The sequence below is a fragment of the Corylus avellana genome, chromosome 3 (genome assembly GCF_965113065.1).
Source record: "Corylus avellana chromosome 3, dhCorAvel1.hap1.2, whole genome shotgun sequence".
Lineage (NCBI taxonomy): Eukaryota > Viridiplantae > Streptophyta > Magnoliopsida > Fagales > Betulaceae > Corylus > Corylus avellana.
The window spans coordinates 22,072,618-22,098,948 of NC_142492.1; the positions used below are offsets into that span (position 1 = coordinate 22,072,618).

The 26,331-nt window shown below is 39.5% G+C and overlaps 3 protein-coding genes across 3 annotated transcripts; 2 read left to right on the plus strand and 1 right to left on the minus strand.

The window, feature by feature from the left end:
• Positions 1 to 3,795: 3,795 nt before the first annotated feature.
• Positions 3,796 to 4,536, minus strand: LOC148586918 (uncharacterized). Its single transcript, XM_088514395.1, has one exon. It carries the CDS (start codon positions 4,534 to 4,536, stop codon positions 3,796 to 3,798), a length of 741 nt encoding a protein of 246 aa, XP_088370521.1.
• A 6,708-nt stretch (positions 4,537 to 11,244) lies between these two features.
• On the plus strand, positions 11,245 to 14,373 carry LOC148586919 (uncharacterized). The gene is made up of 4 exons (XM_088514396.1): positions 11,245 to 11,349; positions 11,761 to 12,126; positions 12,351 to 12,746; positions 14,161 to 14,373. Exons 1-4 carry the CDS (start codon positions 11,245 to 11,247, stop codon positions 14,371 to 14,373), a joined length of 1,080 nt encoding a protein of 359 aa, XP_088370522.1.
• A 7,423-nt stretch (positions 14,374 to 21,796) lies between these two features.
• Positions 21,797 to 24,573, plus strand: LOC148586920 (uncharacterized). Its single transcript, XM_088514397.1, has 5 exons — positions 21,797 to 22,738; positions 22,824 to 23,792; positions 23,896 to 23,967; positions 24,052 to 24,366; positions 24,451 to 24,573. The coding sequence occupies exons 2-5, from the start codon at positions 22,989 to 22,991 to the stop codon at positions 24,571 to 24,573; spliced, it is 1,314 nt and encodes a 437-aa protein (XP_088370523.1). The 5' UTR covers positions 21,797 to 22,738; positions 22,824 to 22,988.
• The last annotated feature ends 1,758 nt before the right edge of the window (positions 24,574 to 26,331 follow it).

A 26,331-nucleotide genomic window follows, 5' to 3' on the forward strand; every position in this document is an offset into this window, starting at 1 on the left:
AAGAGAGTTGAGAGGCGAATCTAACTGTCCTTGGAAACCTGTTCGAGGAGCGAGTTAGGTGAGTTATAGTCTCTTCGACTGTCTCCCTCAACTACTCTCGAAAACTTGTCCGAGAAGAGCGTTGAGAGGCGAATCTAATTGTCCTCGAAAACCTGTCCGAGAAGCGAGTTAGGTGAAATACTTCGATTGTTGCAACTTCAGGAGACTTTTTATTTGATAAACATCAAACAGAAACAACTAAAATAATGATAAATCTCCTTAAAGAAATTACAATCTAAGCACAGTACTTTCTGAGATGCTCTGCGTTCCATGGTCGGGGGAGTATCTTTCCCTCAGAATCTTCAAGGTAGTAAGCTCCCGTTCTCCGACTGTCGATCATCCTGTAGGGACCTTCCCAACTAGGAGCTAACTTTCCCTCGGTTGGATCCTTAGTGGCTACGGTAACTTTTCGTAATACCAAATCTCCAACTTGGAAGCTTCGGTGTCTGACCTTCTTGTTCAAATGCCGGGCTACTCTTTCCTAATATGCTGACATGGATACTTGAGCTTGATCTCGCTTCTCCTGCAGTAGATCTAGATGTAGCAATAAGCCTTCGTCATTACTCTCAGGTCGAAAAGTTTCTACTCGGAAATTGCCTGAGCCCACTTCTGCAAGTATGACCGCCTCAGACATAAAGGCCAATGCATAGGGGGTTTCTTCGGTTGGAGTTCTCCTTGTAGTTCGATACGCCTATAGAACTTCCAGGATATCTTCTGCCCACTCTCCTTTCCAGTCACCGAGTTTTTTCTTCAAAAGTTTGAAAATTGACTTGTTAGTAATCTCTACTTGTCCATTTGCTTGGGGATGTCCAGGGGATGAGAAATAATTTCTTATACGGAGTTTAGCACACCATTCTCTGAATGAATCGCAGTCGAATTGCTTTCCATTGTCCGTGATGAATGCATGTGGAATGCCGTACCAGCAGATGACATTCTTCCATAAGAATTTCTCTATGCTCTTGGCCGTTATGTTTACTAGGGCTTCTACTTCCACCCACTTCGTAAAATAGTCCACAACCACTATTGCAAATCAAACACCCCATTTCCACGAGGTAGCGGTCCCACTATATCTACGCCCCATTGCGAGAAGGGCCATGGTGAAGAGATCGAGCTTAACTCCACGGGGGGTTGCTTGTTGATATTGGCAAAACATTGGCACTTGTCGCAATGTCTGACCATTTTTACTGAGTCCTTGGTCATATTAGGCCAGTAGAAGCCTGCTCGAACTGCCTTATGCGCTAGCATTCTTGAACCTAAATGATTTCCACAAATGCCTTCGTGAATCTCCCGAAGTACATAATTGCCTTCTTCTCTGGAAATGCACTTTAGAAGTTGTAACATGAAACCTCGTTTGTACAAAGTTCCGCCCACCATGGTAAATCTGGCAGCCTTTTTCCTCAACTTGATAGCTGCTTTCTTTTCATTTGCGAGAATTCCTTTTTCCAGATATTCCACCACTTCCTTCTGCCAATCTGGTACTGCTTCTACTGTCAAGACCAAACCCTCCTTGGCTATCGTAGGTCAAGCTAGGGTCTGAGTTACTTCTTCGGATTGTCCTACCCTCTCCTCGATTGATGCAATCCATGCAAGATGGTCTGCTCCCTCGTTTTCTTCCCTTGGGATTTTTACAATATAGAACTTTTTAAAAGAGCACTGCATGTCTTGCACCTTTGTCAGGTACATCCTCATTTTAACTCCATTTGCCTCAAATTCCCCTTGTATGTGCCCAACAATCACTTGAGAATCGCTTTGTTCTTCAACGAATTCAGCTCCCATCTCTCGAGCTAGGCCCAATCCAGCTATCACGGCCTCGTATTTGGCTTCATTGTTGGTAGTTTTGAATTCCAACCTTATGGAACAATGCAGCTCTTCCCCTTCTAGGGTGATGAGTACTACCCCAGCTCCATCGTGTCTTCTTGTGGATGATCCATCCACGTAAACTACCCAAGTTTCATCCTTTGGCCATTGTGTAGCATCTGGTAGGTTTGTAAATTCTGCTAGAAAGTCTGCTAATGCCTGACCCTTGATGGAGTTTCGAGGAATGAGCTCTATATCAAATTCTCCAAGTTCAATCGCCCCGTTAGCCAGCTTTCCGGACAAATCCAGCTTACAAAGTACCTTCCTGAGGGGGTGTTCAGTAAGCACTCTTATCGTGTGAGCTTGAAAATACGGCCGAAGTTTTCTTGATGCAATGGTTAGAGCAAAGGCCAGCTTCTCCATTTGGGGATATCTCTCCTAGGCCCCTTTCAAGGCTCGACTGATGATGTATACAGGTTTTTGCACCACCTCTTCTTCTCGTACAAGGGCTGCACTCACTGCCGTTGGGGAGACTGCCAAGTATAAATACAACACTTCTCCTGGGACTGTTCGGCTGAGCAAAGGTGGGCTGGCTAAATACTTCTTCAATGCCCCAAAAGCTTCCTCGCACTCCTCGGTCCATTCAAAGGCCTTCCGGAGGATCTTGAACAATGGTAGACACTTGTCTGTGGATCGTGAGATGAATAGATTAAGTGCTTCTATTCTTCCTGTCAGCTGTTGGAGCTGCTTCGTATTCTTCGGAGACTGCATATCCAAAACTGCTTGGATCTTTTCTGGGTTGGCTTCAATTCCTCGATTTGACACCATATAGCCAAGGAATTTACCTGAGGATACTCCGAAGGCACACTTTGCAGTGTTCAACTTCATTCCATACCTTTTTAACGTTTCAAACGTTTCATGTGGGTCTGCTGTATGGTGTTGTGGCAACGTGCTTTTCACCAGCATGTCGTCTACGTACACTTCTATGTTCCGACCGATTTGCTCTCGGAACATCTTGTTCACCAACCTCTGGTATGTCGCCCTTGCATTCTTGAGACCGAAAGGCATGACTTTATAGCAGTACAAGCCTCGGTCGATAATGAATGCAGTTTTCTCCCTATCTTCAGGGTGCATGTAGATCTGATTGTAGCCAGAAAAGGCATCCATAAAACTGAGTAAGCCGTAACTAGATGTGGAATCGACCAGTGCATCAATGCGGGGAAGAGGAAAGCTGTCTTTCGGACAAGCTTTGTTGAGGTCGGTAAAGTCTACACACATTCTCCATTTTCCGTTGGACTTCTTAACCAATACCACGTTGGCTAACCAATCGGGATAGTGGACTTCATCAATAAACCGGGCTTTGAGCAATTTTTCCACTTCCTCGGCTATCGCCATGTTTCGCTCAGGAGCGAACTTCCTTCTTTTTTGCTTTATCGGCTTTGCGCTTGGGTCAATGTTGAGCTAGTGGAGTATTTCTTTGGGTTTAATACCAGGCATGTCTTCGTGCGTCCACGCAAATACGTCCAAATTTGCTTTTAGAAAGGTGACGAGGCCTTCTCGGTTCTCTGAGGAGAGTTGAGAACCAATTTTTACCACTTTGTTATTTGCTAGAGTCACGTCTTCTAATAGTTTGGCAGGTTCGCCCTTTGGTTCACATTTCTTTCCACTTCCCACGGTACTCACCGTCAAAGGCGTGACTTCTGATGGATTCTTCAGGGAAGTGACATAACACTTCCTTGCCGCAATTTGGTCCCCCTTGACCTCTCCGACACCTTCTTCTGTTGGGAACTTCATCTTCAAATGGTAGGTTGAAGTTACTGCTTTCAACTTATTCAAGGTTAGCCGACCAATTATTGTGTTGTAGGCTGACGGTCGGTCGACTACCAAGAAATCTACCATAACGGTTGATTGCCTGGGAGCGGTTCCTGCTGTCATAGGAAGCGAGATAATCCCGACAGGTCAGACTTGCTCTCCTGCAAATCCGACCAATGGAGAACCAAACGGGGCGATCCAACTACGATCAATGCCTATTTGTTTGAAAACTGCCCAGTAAAGGATGTCAGCCGAGCTTCCATTATCTACCAAAATACGGTGGAGCAAATGGTTGGCTACAGTTACTGTTACTACCAATGCATCATCATGGGGCATCATTACCCCCTTCGCATCTTCGTCGGTGAATGATAAGATCATGGTTTCTCGCTTCCAGGTCTTGGCCTGCACCTTTCGGGCATGGGCTTTCCTTGCTGAATTAAACTCTCCTCCACCAGCTATTCCTCCCAAAATGGTTAGGATTTCTCCTACCACTTCATGATTCCGAGGTGGCGGTCGAGCATCCCGACCGTTCCTCGGTTCTTCATGCCGATCACGTGCTGGTTTGACATTCCGCTCATTCCTCGGACCAATATCATATCTTGGCCTCTGGGTTTGATCTTCGGCGGCTTCTCGGTTCCCCTCAAGTGGTAGGGGTTGCTGGTAGTCTCTTCCTCGATCTTTCTCATCTGCTAGGAACGTCACCAATCTACCGTTCTTAATGAAGGACTCTATCTCTTGGCGAAGAGATACACACTCTTCCGTCAAGTGTCCAACTTCATTATGGTACTGGCAAAACTTAGTACGGTCTCGCTTTGATGCGGGGCCCTTCATTCTTGCTGGCCATTTGAAATTGGGGTCCCTTCTAATCTCCATTAACACCTCAGTCATACTGGCGTTCAATGGAGTAAATTGCCGAGCTTCCGCTGAGAGCCATTTTTTGGCTTGGGGGCTAAGCTATCTGACCACTTAGGTACTCTTTCCTGCTTCTTGCTGGAGTTTACTAATGGCGTTCTTGCATCATTCTTCTCTCGACAAGTCTCCTTCCGCCTAATCTCCTCTTGTCGAGTAGCCTTCTCTTGGGATTTCATCAGAGCTGCCACAGCTTCCTCTTGATTGATGTACTTCTCGGCTTTATTCATGAATTGAAGAAGAGTTATCATTGTTGTTTTCTTCGATAATTCGCCCATCAGTGGCCCCTCGGCCCTTACCCCATGCATCAGTGCATCAAGGATCGTCTGTTCATTCGGATTCTCTAATGTCAACTTCTCTTTGTTGAATCTGAGCATAAAGTCTTTTAGGGATTCATCCTTCCTCTGAACCAAAGTGAGGAGGTAAGACGGGCTCTTCTTCGTTTTCCGAGTAGCTAGGAACTGACTAAGGAAGAGGTAGCCTAGGGATTTAAAGTTATCTACGGATTTAGCTGGAAGCCTTGCAAACCATTCCAGAGCTGCCCCTACTAGAGTTAGTGGAAATGCTCGGCATCTGATCTCATCAGGGGTGCCATGAAGAATAAAGTGTGCTCTGAGGCCTTCCATGTGCTTGCTAGGGTCTCCGTTGCCATCGTACTTATCTATATGAGGCATTTTAAACTTGTCAGGCAGGGGGAAGCTCATTACCCTATCTGTGAAGGGTAAGTCAGTGTTGTCCATGAGTTGCTCTGCCATCACCCCATTCTCCCCGTTGGCTATCTTATCTGCCATCTCAGCATACTTCCTCTTCAGGTCTCCCAATTCTGCCCTTACATCGGGAGCATTGTCACGAGTATGATGCCTCTCGTGATGAGACCAACTACGATGGGATCCCTCGTGATGAGATTGGTCACGACGAGATTTCTCGCAATGAGACCGGTTATCATGAGATCTTTTGCGGTGTCTTTCCCGATGGGACCTGCTACGGTGAGGTCTTTCGGACCTATCAGTACTAGACTCTCTGTGACTGTTTTCGTCCTCAGCATTGGACTTTTCATGGTTACCTACGTTCTGGACCGTAGTATGACGACTGCCATGAATCGAACTCGCACTCCCTTCAATCTGCTTGCCTTGGTGAATAAGCCCTCGCCGTTCCTTCTCCCGCCTTTCTTCACGCTCCTGCCCTCTTCGGTCGTTGCGGCCCTCAACAGCAGTGAGTTTGGTTGCAAGCTCCTCGTTCTGCTTCTTTAGAGCGTCCATGGAAGCAGTCATCTGCTTCATGAACTCGGCGAGGTCTGGAGGAGTAGCAGTCACACCGGGCACCCCGGCTCGGCCTTCCGGCTGCTGTTGTGACGCACACGTAGTTACCATATCGGATTGTTGTCAGGAACTGATGAAAATCTATCGAGCTTCCCATAGACGGCGCCAAACTGTTGGTGCACAGTTTTCCGATGGATGACGTGGCACAATCTCAGGGTTTGCAACGATGTCCAAGGACTGGTCGGTTGGGGTACTGGGATGTTTGAGGACTGGTCGATCTGTTGAACAAGAGCAAACAATAGGATTAGAGTCCCCGGTGGTTTCCCGGCGGGGATACTCCGATGCCTAAGTCAGTAATCAGGGAAGGGATATGTAAACAACGCGGAGCTTAGATATCAGAAGTTGCGATCACCTGAGTATTGATAAATGACTTATGTTTATAGGTATGAGAGGAGTTTGATGTCCCATACGTTTAGGGATTTTATCTCTTAATATCAGTTGTGCAATCATTTGAGAAGTGGGATAGTGTTTGTTAGCTATTCCGTGATCTTAGTGACCTAAGATCAGGGGATAAGGATTACAGCCTTCGTGTGATGTTTGAGCTTGAATGCCCGAGTTGGACTCGGTCACCTACATTAGATTGGATGCCAACTGACGTATCTTGGTCGATATAGATAACCTGAATAGCGGAAGATCAGTCATACCTTTATGATGGAATGTCCAATGTGTCCCTCAGTTTGACTATCTTGGCCCATGGGTAATGCCTCAAGCTAGGAGCCTAAGACGTCCTCAGGCTAAGTCAATTGAGGGTTTGGCAGCCCCATATATTTACGAAGTCTCCGGCTTAGGGCCCGTTGGACCTTATGGGATTGATCCGTGACCCAACAGTTCTCATCCAAATCCTATAAATAAAGTGCTGTACGGTAAATCTTCTCATCATTTAAAGGCATTTCCTTTAACCGTCAGAATATTGATTCGGAGGGATGCAGATGCTTATCATATATTAATATATAGGAATACTTCCTGCCTCTCCTCTTAAACGACCTATTATACAGTCTCTCCGGAGGTTCCCTTTTTCTTTTCATTTTTGTACGTCGACTCTAGGTTCCTATAATTAGGCGATCCTGTGTAGAGGTTCCCCTCTTCTTCTTTTTTCTTTTCATTTTTGTACGTCTGGATTCTCTCTATGGATTAACCGATCAACTTCTATTGGGTTTGGAGTAGTTTTTTTTTTTTTTCTTCCTAAGAATTAGATGCCATTTCTAAAAAATATTTTCGAAAATAATATCGTTTTTTTAATTTATTTCTTGAAGTTGAAGTAGTGTCTTCTATGTTGTCAAAAATAAAACAAAGAATGTTATATATATATATATATATATATATATATATATATATATATATATATATATATATATATATTTGACAACATAATTTTCTTTTGAAAAAAACAATGTTAAACACGTTGGTTCAGTGATGTCTGTAGATCTGATCATCCAAATCCTATGAAAAAAAAAAATTCCTATAAATACAGTGCTGTACGGCGCCAATCTTCTAGGTTGGATGCAAATGCTTATTATAGGAATACTTCCTGCCTCTCTTCTCAAGCGACCATGTCTCTCCAGAGGTTCCATCTTTTTGTTTTCATTTTTGTTCGTCTAGATTCCTATAGGCATATCTCATATCTGTATATATGTTTGTTTGTGTAGCATTTAAATTTTGAAATTATCTGTGTATTTAAGTTTGATATTTTGGTAAATTTTGCAGATCTATGCATGCACGGATCCAAGTTAGTAAACTTGAACTTTACCCAGAAAAAGAGGAAACAAAAGAAGCTATATATATTATTTCATATTTCTCCCACGTGAGCAATGGTACCCTTTATTCTTTTTCTATTGTCACGTGGCGTTATGGCTATATATTATTTTATGGTTTCAAACTTTTTGCCGATAAAAAAAAAAAAAAAAAAAAGAGAAAAAAAAAAAAACTATATATTATTCTGTGTCTCTCCCCTCAAGTCTTCATAGGTTCCCTTTTTTCCTTTTTCTTGTCATTTTTGTACATCAGCATGTGGATAGGTTACTTTTTTCTTTTGTTACCATGGTCTTTAGGGTTGGGTGTTGGTCAGTAATGTCAGTGTCGGTAGAATAAAAATTATTTAGTGTGAAGAGTTACAATATTTTTTGGTGTTTCAAGCTTAAGTGTCTGTTTCCTACTTGATGTTGCAAAATGCTCAATTTACATTACGACCTGATTGAAGTTATTATCTTACAAAATAGGAAGATGGGAAAACCACGAGAAATGTTAAGTCTCATTCTCCTAACCATCTCCTGACCATATTTTCTTTTTTAATGGATTTAAATCTACCATTAAGTCTATATGTGAGTTCTACATATTCAATACTAGATTTAAAAAAGATATGTGCGGAGATGGTTGAAAAATAATTGTAAGAATGAACCCTACTTAGCCTAGCATTTCTCATACAAACTATATATCATGATTTCTCTTAATTATTTACACTTGATTCTCCTCTTCAGTGACGTGTGTAGATGTGATCATCCAAATCCTATATATAAATAAAGTGCTGTACGGCAAATCTTCTCATCATTTAAAGGCATTTCCTTTAACCATCAGGATGCAGATGCTTATCATATATTAATATATAGGGAAATTATATCAAAATATTTTGGGTAAACACACCAAAATTTTTTTGTCTCTAATTTTTTTTTTTCAAAAATTTATTCCTTAGGTCAATTGAAATGTCAATAAAATTTCTACTGTCAAAATCTTTTACCTACTGTTAGATTGGTTGAAACGCACTGCTTTACCACGTTAGCATATTAATTTTTTATTAATTTAATTTAAAAATTAATTCTAAAAATAAAAAAAAATTAATTCTCGTTACATGGTTGAATACTGATTTTTTTTTTTAATTTTATTTATTTTTATGAATTTGATGAATAAAAACTTGTTGATTGTTCTATGATGTTTTCTTGTAGATTGATAATTGAAAAAAATTCTCTTAACAGAGAAATCTGGAAAAACTTGTTGAGTATTCGTCGTTTCATTTATGTTTCATTAGCAGAGAAATCTAAAAAAAGGTTCTTATAGAGTTCAGACTATTTGTGAAAAAAAACTTTTTTTTGATAAACATGTCATCAACATATAGTAGAAGTATGATACCCCAGTCTGTGCAGCGAATAAACAAGGCTGAATCATAAGAGCTGATGGAGTAGCCAAGGCGAGAGATAGTGGCGCTAAACTTAGCAAACCATGCTCGAGGTGCTTGCTTAAGTCCATATAGATCTCGATGAAGACGACAAACCTTGTTTGTAGGATGAGATAATCCAAGAGATGGCTGCATATAGACTTCTTCACTTAAATCACTATTAAGGAAGACATTTTTGACATCCATTTGACAAAGTGACCAATGTCGAGAGGCTGCAACAGCCAACAGAGCATGCACAGAAGAGAGGCAAGCAACTGAACTACAATCAAAAGAACTATTGAAAATTGAACCTAACAAACCCTTTGAAGCTAAAAGTTGAATGCGAGATGCAGATCCATGACCAAGACGCGAATGCCAAAGTGCAAGAGATGGTGATGACGAAGAGGCAGCAGCAAAGATGCTTGTGGAGGGGAGATGCAAGGATGAGAGTTCGAATATACTCCCAATTCTACGCCTGGTCCCAATGGTCTGACTCATACAAGAATCATGTACATGCACACCAGAAAAGTAAAAAACAAGTCTATATCCAAGTTCACATAGTTGGCCAACAGAAAGAAGATTGAAAGACAATTCAGGCACATGAAAAACTTCAGGAACAGAAAGGGAAGGTATATTGATAGTGCCTATATTTTTAACAGCCATAATAGAGCCATCAGCTGTGCGAATCAATAAGGAATGAGATAAAGGTATAGATGTGGTAGAGGAAGTAGGGTGAGGTGTTATGTGATTGCAACAAGCAGAGTCAAAGAGCCAAGGGGAAGAGGAACCTGGCAAAACTGAGAAGACAGAAGAAGATGCATTACCCGAACGAGATAGAACGACCTAGTTGATTATTGTCTCGAAGTCAGCTACAGATAAGGTGACACTGAATCCTGATGCGTGGCCAGAGGGAGCAACTGAAGAGGAAGCAGCCGGAGATGAATCACTCTCAGTATGAGCAACTGCTGCTGTGGGTGCATTAGATCTTCCCTTACGCCAACAATTGTCAATAGTGTGCCCTCAACTTCGACAATAGCGACAGTAACTGTTATCACGAGACTTAGGAGGGAGTCAAGGAGTACTTGACCTGTCATAATGCTCTCGCTGGAATGACGAAGAGCCAGAGGATAGTGCAGCCAACACTGTATGATTAGGCTGAGAGCGCATAGTCCGCGATCTAGTCTCGGCACGGACAAGTTCAAAGACTGCAGTGTCCAAAGTGGGAAGAGTAGAACGATGTAAAAGTTGCACACGAACAGGCTCAAAATCATCACGCAAGGCCATCAAAAATTGGTGAAGGCGATGTTGATCTCTACGGGTAACATACATCTCTGCATCAATGGGATCCTTCCAAATAAGATTAGAAATATAAATTTGGTTCCACAAGAATTGCATGCGAGCAAGAAAAATCATTTATACTCTGACCAGATTCCTACCTTAGATGGAAAAGCTCAAACAGAAGCTGATACTCGTGAGCACCATCTACAAAAGAATAACTAGAAGCAAGCATATCCCAAGCACCCTTTGCTTCATCAAAGCTGCCCAAGAGCGCATAAATAGATGGGATAGTGGTATTACGGAACCATGTAAGAATCTGATGATGCTTGCTATCCCAATCAATAAGACGAGTGGTGAAAACCTCATCTGACTCAGAAGCCCCTTTAACAGACCTTTTGACCTCTCCAGTCACATAAAGCCAAAGCTTGCGGCCATTAAGAAAGCTACGCATAGATTAAGACCACACCATATAGTTTGTGCCATTCAATATAGTCTGAACACGATGAAGAATCTCGTTTTGTGTGATTTAGAAGGCTCAAATGCAAAAACAAACCACAAATACGAAATCAGGACGAAAAAATAGGTAAGAAAGCACCTAGTCAACTCTTGAAGTCAACAAAAAGTCAACGGTCAACTCTGACAGAAGTCAACAGTCAACATTAACGTGGCAAGGTCTGACGTGTCGCTACTGATGTGGCACCGCTACATTGGACCTGTTGACGTGGCATTAGGGCTGACATGGTAGGCTAGAGCGACTGGCCCGTGTGGTGTACGGGCGACAGGAGGTAGTGGTGCTTGGCATTGAATCTCACTTGCAGATGTTTGAGTGGCGCGTGAGGGGGCGTGGATGGCTAAAATTTGATTCTGGTTGCAGTTTTCGAGTCACCGGAAGTAGGGCTATCGATCGGTGGACTGGGAGAAGCAATCGGAGCATCGTGGCGTCCTATGGCAGAATTGCCGAAACTTTGCGCGGTGAGTGTGGGAGCATTAGAACTCCGATGGGATTGTTTGCGGCGGCTCTGTGATGGTTGTCTTCTGAGCTTTCAAGCGGTATAGTGATCTGCTCAAAACTTCGAGGAGAAGAGGGAGAACCGTGAGGGACAGAGGGAAGGATTCGCCAGAGAACACTTAGCGGTGCCGGGACAATACGAGATGCGAAAAAAGAAATTTAAAGGTGAGTCAGAACCTGTGCTCTGATACCATATTGAGAATAATATTGTATATTGAATCACACTGTATAATATACAGAAGGGGCCTATATATATAGGCTAACAATACAGAACTAGTAGAATAAGGAAAGGTAAATCTAGTAGACCTAGAATACCAAAGAAAGTAAATAACCCTGACATAATATTATTAACAATGAGGTTAAAGTTGTCATTTTCTAGGAAGCGTAATGAAGATGGCTTTACCCCTGTTTGCCTTGCTTTGTAAAATAACAAAATCGAAGTGGTGCGCCAGCTACTTGATGTTGGTGAAGACCTTGTTCGTGTCCAAGGAAAGGAGGGTGTGACTCATTTGCATTATGTAGCTCAAACAGGAAACCTTGTTCTTTTGGCTGAATTTTTAAATGCTTGCCCCAAGTCTATCAAAGATGTAACAATTCGAAGAGTTACTGCTTTTCATATTCCCCTGAAAAACAACCAGGTAGATGCTTTTAACATCCTTATGAAATGGTATGAGAAGACCAAGTTTAAAGATGTGTTGGGCTCACAAAACAAACAAGACAAATATGTCTTATTGTCGGGGGTAGGGAACCTGCTGATTTCGAAGGACGAGGAAGGCAACACTTTGTTGCACATTGCAGTATCTCAAAATCAACCCAAGGCAAGTTCTCTCCACTCATGGTTTCGATGAAGAAATATTGAGTCTGTTTTTTAGGGGTTTATTTTGTTGCTCGAGGGAATGATATATTAAGGATTCAATTTCAAGAACATGCTAAAAATTGACTTCAAATGATTTTTTTTTCTTTAATTTGTAAAATTACCTTATTGTACGTTGTCCATTTTAAAGTGACGGGATTACTAATTGTGCATGAATGCGTCATACAGGTCGTGCGGCAATTATTGAATAATGTTGGAGTTACAATAAACTCTGAGAATTTAGAGGGTTGTACCATCTGGCAAGGGCAAAGGCCAATCAGCTGTGAGATGAGGCGTATGCTACATCGTGCTAGAGTAGTTTTACGTCTTTGTCCTTTTTGTAGAGCTATTACTCATGAAGTTTACCTCAGATCTAACTTTGTTCGTGATTTCCAGACATTTATGCTTTGTCTACAAATGGGTATACTGAATGAGTTGCGTAGTATCCTGTTGGTAATTGCGGTGCTTTATTTAACATTCAACTTCCAATTCGTACTCACCCCTTTGGGAGGACTTTGGCAAGATAACTGCGATCCTCAACACAATCTAGTTGGTAATTGCACAGTCCCACACCAGGCAGGGAAGGTAATCATAGATGAACACTATTTCCACCTACTTTATGCTATTTTTAATCTTACCAGCTGTGCTGTAACAATGGACCTATTAATCATACTCCTCCCATGGAGTAGTCCTCTTAGTTTACTTTTCCTAATACCCATGTTTCTCCTCTATTTATGCTATATTCTTTCACTTAAAATCGTGGCTCCAGCTTCATTTAGTAAACTAGATCATAGTTGGTGGTGAAGTTTGTCTGTTCTGCTTTCGTTGTTTCTAAGTGGCACTTTTTTCGAGAGCTACCAATAACTTGTAGATCGAGGATTCCCTTCTGGCCCAAAATTTATGTTGACTCGGTGATGTTAGACTACGTAGAAGTAAGGTGCAAGCGAAGCAGTTGGTTAGTCGACTCGTGAAAGAAGATTTCATGGAAAAGATCAAAATTATTTCCTATGCATGCTTTCACCTTTTCTTATATCAGGAAGGTTATTGTATTTCATTTCAGTTTTATCATATCTCTTTGTAATCCAAGACTTTATGAAATAGATAATTTCTTTTATATTCTGTCTCTCTTTCTAACAAAATATTTATTGTTAAGAATATTATGTTAGGGTTATTTACTTTCTTAGGTATTATTAGTCTACTAGGTTTACTTTTCCTTAGTCTACTAGGTTACCTTTCCTTAGTCTATTAGGTTACTTGTCTCTCTATAAATAGAGGCCTCTATATTCATTAACATCAATCAATATCTATACAATGTAGTCCATTGTGTGCTTCCGCTCTCCCTATTATTCTTCCGCTTTTATATCTCTCCATTATTCTAACAAGGTATTAGAACCACTTTTCTGTGGCTTTCAATAAACGTCTTTTTTAGTCTTTTCCTTTTGTTGAATGTTAGTCTCATCACCCTACATAGAGCGCTGCCAAAATTTATGTTGCCCATAGTCTCAAAATCGTGCCAGCCTATAGATCTGTAATTGCCATTGGCCCTCCAATGCACCACCATGCGCCTCCGCCAGTTTCTGCCTGCACCACCGCTGCCTTTACAGGACCTACACTCTTCTGCTGCTGACGACAGTTTAGACGCCGCCAAGTACAGATCCAAATAGATCTAAAGCGTCCAGGCTTTCGTGGTGGCGCTCACACGTGCCACTAGATGGTTTTGTCCGTCAGTAAACGCGCCACCACGCGCGTCCCAAGAGCAATTCACGCACTGGGAAGTCTCGCCTAAGAATCTATTCATTTCTTTAAGTGCCTCCACAAAGCTCCGATCACATCCACGGTAGCATCAATTGATAGATCCGGGCCAGACGAGTTTAGAGCCGCTACACACAACCATATTGGAGTATTCACGCTCCCACATGCGCCGCACAAAGTTTCGGCAATTCCTCTACGCGTGAGGTTGACATGCCAAACACTGCTGCTTACTGTCGTTCTGCAACAGGCCGCCATGGTAATCCAATCGCTTCCGCCAGCACACCGTTCGATAGATCTTGTTGCAGTGATTCCAGAACAAGCAACTTCGCCTTCATCAACCACTGGACGTTCCTTCACGCGCCGCTCCAATGTTCGCGCGTTAGAACCATGCGCCAAGGGACGCCACCTCCTTTCGCGCAGGCACCACACGCGCCAGGCACTGCTTCACTGTCAGCCCTAGTGACACGTTAGCCCTAGCGCCACGTCAACCGACCAAGTGAAATGGTCTACAAGTTATAATTTCTGGGTCAAACTTTAGCTTAGCCGACTAGGAGAGACGATCCAAGGGTTATGGGCCAAACATGCCCCTTTTAGCCGGACCTATTTTTCTCAGCTGACCAGGCAAGCTTCTTCATTACTAGTATATGGTTTTCAAGTCAAATTACAAACAGTGAACCAAGCTCTAGCTTAAATGCATAGCTCAATTCAGGCAAAATCCACCTGTCTCTAGCAACTTTTATAGCGTTACTCCGGCAACTCTTTTGGCACAAGCAGCTTTTTCGACGAATTCATTTTTCTTTCCCTTTTCTTTTACCCAAACTCAAGTTTACACATTGAGTTTGAGGGGGATGTTAAGAATATTATGTTAGAGTTATTTACTTGTTATTTACTTCCTTAAGTATTATTAGTCTATTAGGTTTACCTTTCTTTAGTCTATTAGGTTTACCTTTCCTTAGTCTACTAGGTTACCTGTCCTTAGTCTGTTAGGTTACTTGTCTCTCTATAAATAAAGGCATTTGTATTCATTATCATCAATCAATATCAATACAATGTAATCCATTGTGTGCTTTTGCTCTCCCTATTATTCTTCCGCTTCTATATCTCTTTATTATTCTAACACTTATAAAATAATGATTATATTCCAAAAAAATTATCACAAAATCTCTCCATTGTCATGGAGGGCCATGGACCCCATTCTGACGATCATAGGGACTGGGTAGCCATGGAGCCCCTGGTGAGAAATTGAAGGAAAATGAAAAAGAAAATGCTTTGAGCTTTGTAGTTGGTTCAAGCATAAGCATTTTCTCTACCGGGCCTTGATCTAAAAAGAGCCTAGCTTGCCCCAAGCTGCTAGGCCCTAAATGAAGGCCTGGCTCAGCCTAAACTGTCAAGCCCTCAATGGGGTTTTGGCTTGGCCCAAAACCCAAACCGTGGCTTTGAATTATCTAACTTTTAAATAATTACAAAAATATGATTTTAAATAACATATAGTACAGCCGTACAGGACCAGACGTGTTTAGTTGTGTAGTTTGTTTTCCTTCTGTAAATTGTAATGGTTGGTTTCTAGCATTTTTATATACAAAATTACCTTTTCATCTTAAAAAAACACACACTTATATATAGATAATTATAAGTATGTATCTTAACTAAAAAGCAATGAATAATCTTAAAATTTTAGATAGTTTTAGAAAATTAGAAATCAATAGAGAACAATTTTATAATAATGTTATTATAAATATGTATATTTATTTCAAAATTAATTCGAAGAAATTCATAGAAAATTTAAAATAAATATAAAAAATTATGGATAAGTATAAATAACTTTCCGTAATGATATGTAGTTATTGATAACCATAAATAATTCAGTTATAATTATTAGTAGTTATAACTAAGTATATAATTACGAAACTAATGTATAATAATAAGTGATATATATTAGTTTAATTACAAAACTAATAAAACTAATTGAATGCAAATCAAAAGGGAGGAAGGATGGTTTCCTTCCCCTTTCTCTTTGTTTTTGTTTTAGATTTTGTTTAGACTCCAGCAGCAGCGCCCAGCCTCCTCCACCCCGCCATTCGTTTTCCTCCTCGATCTTTTGGCTTTGTTGATTTTTACAAGGGTTCTTAGATTAGCTTTTTCAAAAACAGATCTATGTTTTCACTGCCGGTCCAAGTCCTATACGTGTCATTGCACATTCTTCCCCGGCGCCAACGAGTCTTGTAGACAACATACGTTTTCCCTCTAGTTAGCATGCGACGGTTGTGGTTCGAACATGCCAGAGTATGGATCACGTGATTTGCACTAGCTTTTGTGTGAACCTGCTGCTGTTGTTTGTGGTTTTTTATTTTTTGTTTGTTTATTTTGTTCTGGCTTTCGAGTTGATGACAGATAATTTTCGGTGCGAGGGCATATCTCTAGCTCACAGCCGGTTAAATAAAAAATTTTGTTGCAGGGATATGATCAACCCATGTGTTAGATCTAGTTTGCCACGAGCAGATCTATGCCATAAATGAAGTTTCTACATGGGTGAGATCGGAGGTCATGGATTGTTAGATTTTTCGATTTATCTATGACTTTATAACCATATAGCTTTTGCCTATGTTCTTGAGAGCTTTACGTTCTGAATCTTTTATGGAATGTGAAGTAGTTTACCTATTCAAAAAAAAAAAAAAAAACCCTAATTGCATGAGGAAATTACAAAACTAATTGAATAATTAATTGGCTCCCAAATAACAGCCCTAAAACGAAATAAAACAATACATAAATACAAACAAATGGAAGGAAATTGGATAAACAAGTGACCCAGTCTTCGTAATTAATGAGCCGTATAAAGCAGTGACAAAACAAAATGAGCATAGATTAAGGAAAATATATTTGAACCATCATTAGAAAATAGCAACATCCATCTGAAAGAATCTAAAATGCACTGTCAAAGTCCAAATCAAATACTGAAGAAAAGAGAGACACCAACACAAAGTTTGGGGAATAGGATCATCTCCAGTCCAAAATGGATTGGAGATAATCTAGTTGATGGACAGGATCTCTCTAGAGAGATCTTAAGGCCATCAAGGGAACATTTGTCCCATTAAAAAAATAATGAATTATTATTTTGATTTTAAAAATAATTAAACAAATAAAATAACAAAAAATTTTAAAAACATATTAAAAAAACTAAGTGGTGGCTGGCCACCCCATCTTGGCCACAGGGGGTGGCCGGCCACTGCATTGGGACTTGGGGGTGGCCAAAAAAAAAAAGAATGGGTTTTGGCCACCCCCGAACCACCCCCAAGGACTAAACCTATCATATGAAAAATGATGGGTTTGGCCCTTGAGGGTGGCCGAACCACCCTAAGGTCCTTGGGCTGTTAAGTGAGCGAAGCGTCTCGCGAGCAAGCTCGGGCTCGGCTCGTGCTCGACTCAGATATTAAATGAAGCATTTTATGAATACAAATCATGGCTCGAATATTAAACGAAGCAAGCTCGGCTTGACTCGGCTAAGTTTGTGAGCAGCTCGTATAAGGCTCGCCTCGTTTATTAGGCTCGGCTCGTATATTTTTTTAATAAGTAACAATACCTTTGTTTTTTGTTATTTATGCATGTGTGTGTGTGTGTAGTAGTAAATAATAAGAAATATTTGATATTATCATTAATCATTTTATTATATGGTACAAGTTATTGTGTCATTTAATAAAAATATTATCATTAGATAGTTTATACTTGACTCGTGTTAAGCATTAACATTTTAATATATTAACTAAATAAATAAATAATACTATATGTAATATGATGGTAGACTATTGGTGTGTGTGACATAAAGGCGTTTGACATTGTCATTTAAAAAACATAAGAAGGAAAAAAAAAAAAAAAAAAAAAGGGGGGGGGGGAGGGATTGAGCCTTGTGTGTATCTATATTAATTATAAATTAAGTAACAAATAACAATGGTCTTACTTAGATACAATAACCTTTGGATCATTGGAATGATTCATATGCTTAATCATAATATCAATATGGTATATTGGTATGGTCATATTGTCTAAGTAGTATCATGTGAATCTAAGAGTTTTGATCATATAACTTGAAGTATCACCGTTAGATCATTAGAAGTTTGATCATATGATTTGAAGTATCATCATTAAATCAATAGGAGTTTGAGAATTACCATTATATGATAGTTTAATATGATATGATTTAATGAGATAATATGATCATATTCATATAAACCAAGATAACGCATAATAATTGAAGTATCACCATTAGATCATTAGGAGTTCGAGTATTACCATTAGATAACAATTTAATTTAATATGATCTAACCAAATCATATGATCATATTCATATAAATAATGATAATGATCTAAAAAATAATTATTACGTTTATTGTTGTTCTTCATAATCTCAAGTAACTACAATTATATATTCTATGCAATTGTTTTTGAAGGGAAACAAGAAAGACACAAAAGATACTTCTAGAATTATTCTTGGGAAAAATATAAAAAAGCCCCCCAAACTACCAGTCGTTTGCGATTTAGCCCCCGGATGTTCCAAAAGTCATAAAGTAGCCCCCCAAACTACCAAACTGTTGCATTTTGGCCACTCCGTTAGTCAAAACCGTTAGTCTGGACGGGAACCACGAAACAACGCCGTTTTATTAGGGTTAAGTTACGAAAATGCCCTTGTGGGATTCTTTTTTTTTTTTTTTTTTTTTTTTTTTTTTTTTTTTTAAAGTTGGAGCAAAACGGAGCCGTTTTTGCTTAGGGTAATAGTTAAATTTTGATTTTATTTGTTTGTCTCTCCTTCTCCTTCACGCAGCCTCCTTCCCCTCACCCGGTCCCTTCCTTCACCCAGCCCCCCGCTCGATCGTCGCCTTCCCCCGTTCACGCAGCCCCCCCGTATGGTGCGCCGCCCGATCGTAGCCTTCCCCCGTTCACGCAACCCCCCCGGATGGTGCGCTGCCCAATCGTAGCCTTCCCGTCACGCAGCCCCGCGCACGGTGCCGCCTAGTCGTTGCAGTCTCTTCACGCAGCCCCCCGCACGGTGCGGTCTCGCGGCCCCCCCACGGTGCCGTCTGCCGATCGTCTCCCTCACGAGATTCCCTCACGCAGCCAGTCCCGTCATCCTGAAGGTAGCCCACTTTCCCGATTGAGTTTTTCCTATGGGTTTGGTTGTTTTGTTGAAGATTTTGTGGAGAATGGGTTTGGTTTTTTTGTAGAAGATTTTGTGGAGAATGGGTTTGGTTGTTTTGCAGAAGATTTTGTGGAGAATGGGTTTGGTTGTTTTATAGATGTATTGATGTTCTGATTTAGTGTGAAGGAGAATTCCCTTTATAGTGTCCAAAAGTGATATGGGTCCCTATGTTTAGAAGATTTTTGTTTCTATATTTTTGCCTTGTCTGCAGCAGACCCGTTGGTTTTTTATTTAATTTTTTTTTTGGTTAAAAATTGAAAGTTATTGGTTGCTGTGTATATTGTATGCTTATTGTCGGATGGGTTGGTTTAAAATTTTGCATTCTGCCTTCCCTTTGTTTTGTAGTCCCCCTTGTTGTAATACATTTCACATGTGGTCCCCTTTATTGTCTGCTGTAAAGGAAAAGAAAGAAGAAAAATCTGAACAAACCATGACAAGCAATACATCATAAGGTGACCGAAAATTAACAAAAAAAAAATGAAATTGTCCAAATGTAGAGCACCCACCCTGCTTCTTTCAACCTACGGCTTGGGTGTCGAATTATGTTTTTTGTATGTTACATGCCACCATTTTATTTAAAATGCACTCCCAAATGAGGAACTTTCAACTATTTTATTTAAAAACACATCTTTGGCTTGCAAAATCTTAAATGAACTCCAATAGAAAGTAGGCATTAAAAAGTTTGGAATATTTTATTTAGAACTACTCTTTCGTAAAAATTTTGGAATAAGTTAAAAAGAAAGTGAAAATGTCTAGGGTTAAACACAAAACACAAATGTCGACGAATTAGTTGCATCATGAGGCCATGCTTGACTAGCTCCAAAAGGGATATCCAAATATACACATTTTTCTCCCTTATGATGTGAGAGTTTGAATATTCAAATATTACTATTTTCTTCTCTTGTTTTTTTTTTTTTCTTTTTTTTCTTTTCATTTTATCTCTCCTTAATTATATGCATCATGCATGCATGGGAGAGGACAAAAATAGGAATATGTCTCACTTTTGTGGTATTTTGTTGCTACTTGTATGCTGCACGTGTTTGAGAATGTCGAAGTTGACAAGAATGATAATTTTTTAATTTTTTGAAGGGAAGCTTGCATATTTATTTATTGGAAAAAAAAAATCAGTTAAAGTTACAAAATTGTGTGGTCATTTTGTAACATAAATAAAGTTAGATTGGAAAAAAAATATGTATAGCACTTACTTCATTTTTACTCTAGTAACTTAAATATATATTCTTGATTTATTGGGGAAAATGTAGTTTACCCCCGTGGAGTTTCAGGGGTTTTTCAATTATAACCCCAAAGTTCAAAAATTGGCAATCTACTCCCCTGAAGTTTTAAAAATTGGTAATTTAAACCTTCCGTTTAATTTTTTCGTTAAATTGGATTGAAATTTTTTTAAAAAAGCCTAAGGGCAATGATGTAATTTTGTAGATTTCCGTCCATTTTAACGGAAAAATTAAACGGAAGGTTTAAATTGCTAATTTTTGAAACTTCAGGGGGGTAGATTGCCAATTTTTGAACTTTGAGGTTAAAATTTAAAAACCCCTGAAACTTCACGGGGGTAAACTGCATTTTCTCCTGATTTATTTTTTTATCACACATATAAAATCATGAAAATTTTATAGTGTCGACTAACCCTACATCCGCAATGGGTGACGTGGACATATAAAATAATGTCTTATAAAATACTCATATGATCATATGAAGCGTCATGTGCCTTTATAATTGGGTGTGCGTAATTAATGACCATATATTATCTAGATTTGTTTCCGAGATGTTCCCTTACTTTAGATTGCATGCCTTGTACAATTTAACGTTAATTCTTATTTTTATTTTTCCTGTGAAGTGACTCTAATTAATTAGTTAAAGTTAAATTGTACTTAATAGTAGTTGATATTTACATAAGCTTGAATTTCTATTATTATTATTATTATTATTATTATTATTATTATTATTATTATTATTTTTTAATATTTTATTGAGTTGTTAATTTTCTTTAATTTTTTAATTGTTTAGGATGACTATACGAGAGCTTGTGTTTGAGGTGCATTACGGTGGTAAGATTAATAGGGGGTTTACGTGCACATATGTGGGGGGTGAGGTAGATGTGCATGATGAGACGTATGATGAGGACAAGTTGTCATTTTTTAAGATTGAGGGTATAGTAAAAAACTATGGATACAAGTCAGGGAATCTGGTGTATTACTTACAACCAGGTTGTACTTTTCAAGAGGGTTTGAAATTAATTTCATTAGATCATAATGTCTTGAAAATGGTTGCTGCACATAAAGGGGTATCGGTTATTGAGTTGTATCTTGTTTCATTTGATGAGCCTGCAGTTAATGATGATGAAGATGAAGATGAAGACGATAATGATGGTGAATATGGTAAAAATAGTAGGATTGATCGATATGATCCTTATTGGGAAGAAGTATTCGAACCGGACTTGTTTGATGAAGATAACAATCTACCTGGGCCATCCACGGCAGGAGGAAATGTTGAGGAGGGTGGTGTTGAGGGTAATGATGAGGGTGATGGGGAGGTTAATGAGGGTGAGGATGGTGATGAGGATAATGATGAGGAGGGGGAGAGTGATGAGGCGGCGGAGGATGATAATGAAAATGCAAATACAAGGGTAGGTAAAAAAGATAGTGGAAGGGGTCAGTGCTATGGTGATGAGGTTGATGATGATGATGCAAACTCTGACATGGCCAGAAGTGACATTCTTGTATCCCCTCCTATAAGTGATGAGGAGAATGAGGTTTCATCTGTTTCTAGATTTGTAACTAGGCGAACAGAGTTTCAACAGACTGACATGTCGAATCCACAGTTGAGTAATGGGCAGCTATTTCCCTCAATCAAAGTGTTTAGAGAAGCAATTAGGGAGAACAATTTAAAGAAGGGGAAGGATATAAGGTTTAAAAAAAATTACCTAGCCAAATGTATTGTCGTATGCAGGGATCCAGGTTGTAGGTATCGGGTTTACGGTCGTAAATCCAAGGATCAATAGTCATTTGAAATTAGATCGATACAAGACAAGCACACTTGTACAAGGCAGCATAGGAATTCGACTGTGAAATCTGGATGGATTGCTGATAAACTTATTGACAAGTTTAGAGTGCAACCTAACATGCCGTTGAAGGCAATTCTTGGGGATGTGAAAGACAAATGGGGTGTTGATGTTAATAATTGCCAATTGTATAGGGCTAGGAGAATTGCAAAGGAAAAGCTCCAGGGCAAAGTAAAGCTGCAATACAATAAGCTTTGGGATTATTATGAAACCATTAGACAAACGAATCGGGGTAGTTGTCTGATGAAGAAGGTTGATAGACCTTTACCTGACCACCCATCATGTTTCCAAAGGTTGAATTTCTCATTGGCTGCCACAAAGAAAGGTTTTCGAGCAGGTTGTAGGCCTATCATTGGGTTGGATGGGTGCTTTTTGAAGGGGACTTATAAGGGATAGCTTTTGTCGGCCGTTTCGAGGGATGCGAATAATAACATGTTTCCAGTGGCTCTTGCAGTTGTTGAGGCAGAAACCAAAGACAGTTGGATATGGTTTCTTGAGACATTGGTCTCAGAATAAGGATGGACATTTATTTCTAATCGTCAAAAGATAACTATATTATAAGTTCATTATGTTTATTCCTTTTTTGTTTTTCATTGTTTTCGTCAAAAGATAACAAAGTGTTGTTTATTATTCATTGTGGTTGTAGGGGCTACAACCAGCGTTTGACGTGGTGCTTCCCGGGGGTGACCATCGGTTTTGTGTGAGGCATTTGTATGCCAACTACAAAGACGCAGGGCATCGTGGTCTTGCATTGAAAGACAAGTTATGGGCTGCGGCCGCAGCATACACTGAAGCTAAATTCCATAAGGAAATGGATGAATTCAAGCATATAAGCGAGGATGCATACAACTACTTGTCAAATGTTGACCCAAGCTTATGGTCCCAGGCTTGGTTCAATACATTCCCGAGGTGTGATCTACTTGTCAACAACCTCTGTGAGTGCTTCAATGCTTACAACCTGAATGCGCGTGACCTGCTGATCATATCCATGCTGGAATTCATAAAGAAGAAGTTGATGAAGAGATATCAAACGAAGAGGGATGGCATCCGCACCATGACTAGTAGGCTATGTCCAAGGGCTGTTGCCAAATTGGACGAAATTGGACAAGTTGCTGGGCATTGCTACAGCACATATGCTGGGGCTGGGTTATACGAAGTAACCCACAATAATAAACAATATGTTGTGAATTTGTTGAGGAAAACTTGTGGGTGTAGACAGTGGGACATGACAGGAACCCCCTGTGCACATGCAATGTCTGCAATTTGGTTTTTTAATGCAAACCCTGAGGATTACATAGATGATTGGTATAGCATTGAGATCTATAAAAAGGCGTATGATGACATTGTGTATCCAATGCCTGGAGAGGACCAATGGGTGAAGACTAACTACGACAAAGTGGACCCCCTTATAAGTAGAATACAACTAGGGAGGCCTAGAAAAGTAAGGACAAGGGGTCCAGAAGAGCCAGTTAATCAATACCGTATGAGGAAGGGCGGAGTGAGGATGAGATGCAGCAAATGCAGAGGAATTGGACACAATAGCAAAATATGTCCACGAAACAGAACAGAGGCAGCGAATTACAGGAGAGGAAGTAGTAGTGCAAGACAACATGAGGTGAGTTACAACAAATATTATTATTTTTTAATTTTTGTTATTTATTTTCTCATGTTCAATATATATTGTATTATCTTATTATTTGACAAGTTTATTATCATAGGTACAAGATGATAGTGGTCGAAGTTTACATGGTCAGACCCCAACTCCCCAGCCAACCAATGATGCTGAAACAGTAAGTGATAAACTGTTTAAATGTCATTACTTATTGTAATTAGTTCATTACATTTGATTTACCAAGTTGACATCATATTTGCAGATTTCGCAAGATACTGATGCATCTTCTAGAGGTAGAGGGAGTACTAGGGATAGGGGTAGGGGTAGAGGTAGAGGTCAGTTTCAACCTACACTAGAAGGGTCTACTGGACTGCAAAGAGGTGGACCAAGAACTAGGGAAGGGCCTACTGGACTGCGCAGAGGTGGACCAAGAACTAGGGGAGGGCCTACTGGACTGCATATTAGTGGACCAATGACTAGGAGTGGAGGTAGAGGTCAGTTTCAGGGTACAGTCCACACCGTCAGATTGTATGGGCCTGCTCAACATCAAACCCCACAGTCTCAGGGCAATGCTACTGTGAGCAAACTGTTTATAATATTACTTTTGGATGACATAATAAAATGTTATTTCAAATTTTTAATATTGTGAAATGTTACATAGTTTCAGGGTACTGTCAATATCGTAAGGTTATATGGACCTCCTCATACACAGTCCACACTAAGTGTTTCTTTTGTTAAAAATTATTATACACTTCAATTTAACTTGAAGAAGGATGTTAAATAAATGATATTATTATGTTTAGAACAATCGATAATCTACTCCATCGATTCATTTGACACGTTGATTGGTTGGATTTTTTTGTTTAGACTGTAATAAAAGTATGAAGATAATGGTTAAATCTTTTAGGGAGGAACATGTTTGTCTTGACGAAGTTTTTAAGTATATTTGTCAATATGTTTAGTTTTGAAGTAATTTTTAGCTCCCCAAAAAATGTTATGATGTGACGTGTGTGTGTGTGTGTGTTTTGAATTGTTTGTTAATGTGTGGGTGTGTGTGTGTGTTTTGAATTGTTTGTTAATGTCTTTTGTCTTCTATTGATAACAAAAAAACAAAGTCTATCCTTAAAGCACATAACCTCATGTTTGCAAATAGTACTCCATAGCCTTTACTCATTGAACGATATATATATATATATTAAATGTATCTACAATTTTGGATTTTTTTTTTTTTTTTATGGTTCCCCAAATGTGAGCCCACACTTGCCGACGTAGGAACATGGAACATCGCAACTAGAAGGGTCTGCTTTACCAAGCAGATCTTCTCAGCCTTCTTAACAACATTTGGGGCTCACTACTGCATGTACATCAGCGCCTGCCAGAAGAGGTAAAACGATTGTACATATTGTGGAGAAGGCAATTGCAGTCATGGAGGCTAACAAGAGAAAAAGGAAGAAGCCAGATTGGGAAAAATATTAGACACCAAGGAAATGGATTACTATAGAGATAATTGATCATTGTGGATGTGTAAATATATATATATGGTTAATGCTACAATTTGGTCATTTTGGATGTGTAATATGTATATGGGTGATGGTAGACACATTTACCTTGTAGCCGTTACAATTTGGTAATTTTAGATGTGTAATATGTATATAGGTAATGGTAGACACATTTACTATCGTGTAGCCGTTACAATTTGGTTATTTTGGATGTGTATTATATATTTGGTTTATGTTTAGACACATTTACCTTGTGTATAAAAACCATTGTAATTTGTGATAGAAAATTGAACTTATCAAATTGTATCATGAACAGACTCTTAACTGCAATTGTACAAGGAAAACACAATTACACCAGGACTAGGTGTAAACACTGCTTTATAGAACACAATCAATGCAATTCGGTTGGAATAGGTAAATGTACAAACAATTGAAACTCATCAAATTGTCATATCAGGAAATTGAAACATCTCAAACATATACCTACTAACACATAGGTTTCGCACTTTAATACAACCCACTAAATAATAATCCTTAAACTACATAGGTTTCTCCCTCTCATGGCAACATTGCCCTACTAACAGTGCAATGATGTTTCTCCCTATCATTAACAAAACAAGACAACAATAAAAAAGCTAAGATCAAACAAGTGGCCAATGACATCCTTAAGTTTTTTTCAATGCTATTATTTTTGCACTTTTCAGCAGCAATTTGCAACGTCAATTTCGCCAATTCAGTTTCAAAACCTTTCTTCTGATCAGCTATTTGGGCATCAAACTGTGACACAGGGAGCATAGCTTCTTCGTCAACCCACATAAAATAATCACAACCACGATCACCTTCGTTCTGCATATTTCATAAATGAGAATTACTAACCAATTCACAAACAGAGTGTAATATAATTCACAATGGAGTTCTTCAATGTTATTTGATTTCAGAGAGTCAAAACAAAAGAAGACAAATAAGACAACAACAAAAGGAGACCTTATGAGCTTTCAAACTATTTCTATTTATGGAGTGTGAAACATTTACATCCTTCAATT

Excerpts from the sequence above, each read along its gene's own strand:
- LOC148586918 (XM_088514395.1), bottom strand. The coding sequence starts at position 4,536 with ATGACTGAGGTGTTAATGGAGATTAGAAGGGACCCCAATTTCAAATGG.
- LOC148586919 (XM_088514396.1), top strand. The coding sequence starts at position 11,245 with ATGGCAGAATTGCCGAAACTTTGCGCGGTGAGTGTGGGAGCATTAGAA. Across the intron at positions 11,350-11,760 it reads GTCTTCTGAGCTTTCAAGCG|CTACTTGATGTTGGTGAAGA; the intron begins GTATAGTGATCT and ends GTGGTGCGCCAG. Across the intron at positions 12,127-12,350 it reads TATCTCAAAATCAACCCAAG|GTCGTGCGGCAATTATTGAA; the intron begins GCAAGTTCTCTC and ends TGCGTCATACAG.
- LOC148586920 (XM_088514397.1), top strand. The coding sequence starts at position 22,989 with ATGGATGAATTCAAGCATATAAGCGAGGATGCATACAACTACTTGTCA. Across the intron at positions 23,793-23,895 it reads GTAGTGCAAGACAACATGAG|GTACAAGATGATAGTGGTCG; the intron begins GTGAGTTACAAC and ends TTATTATCATAG. Across the intron at positions 24,367-24,450 it reads AGTCTCAGGGCAATGCTACT|TTTCAGGGTACTGTCAATAT; the intron begins GTGAGCAAACTG and ends AATGTTACATAG.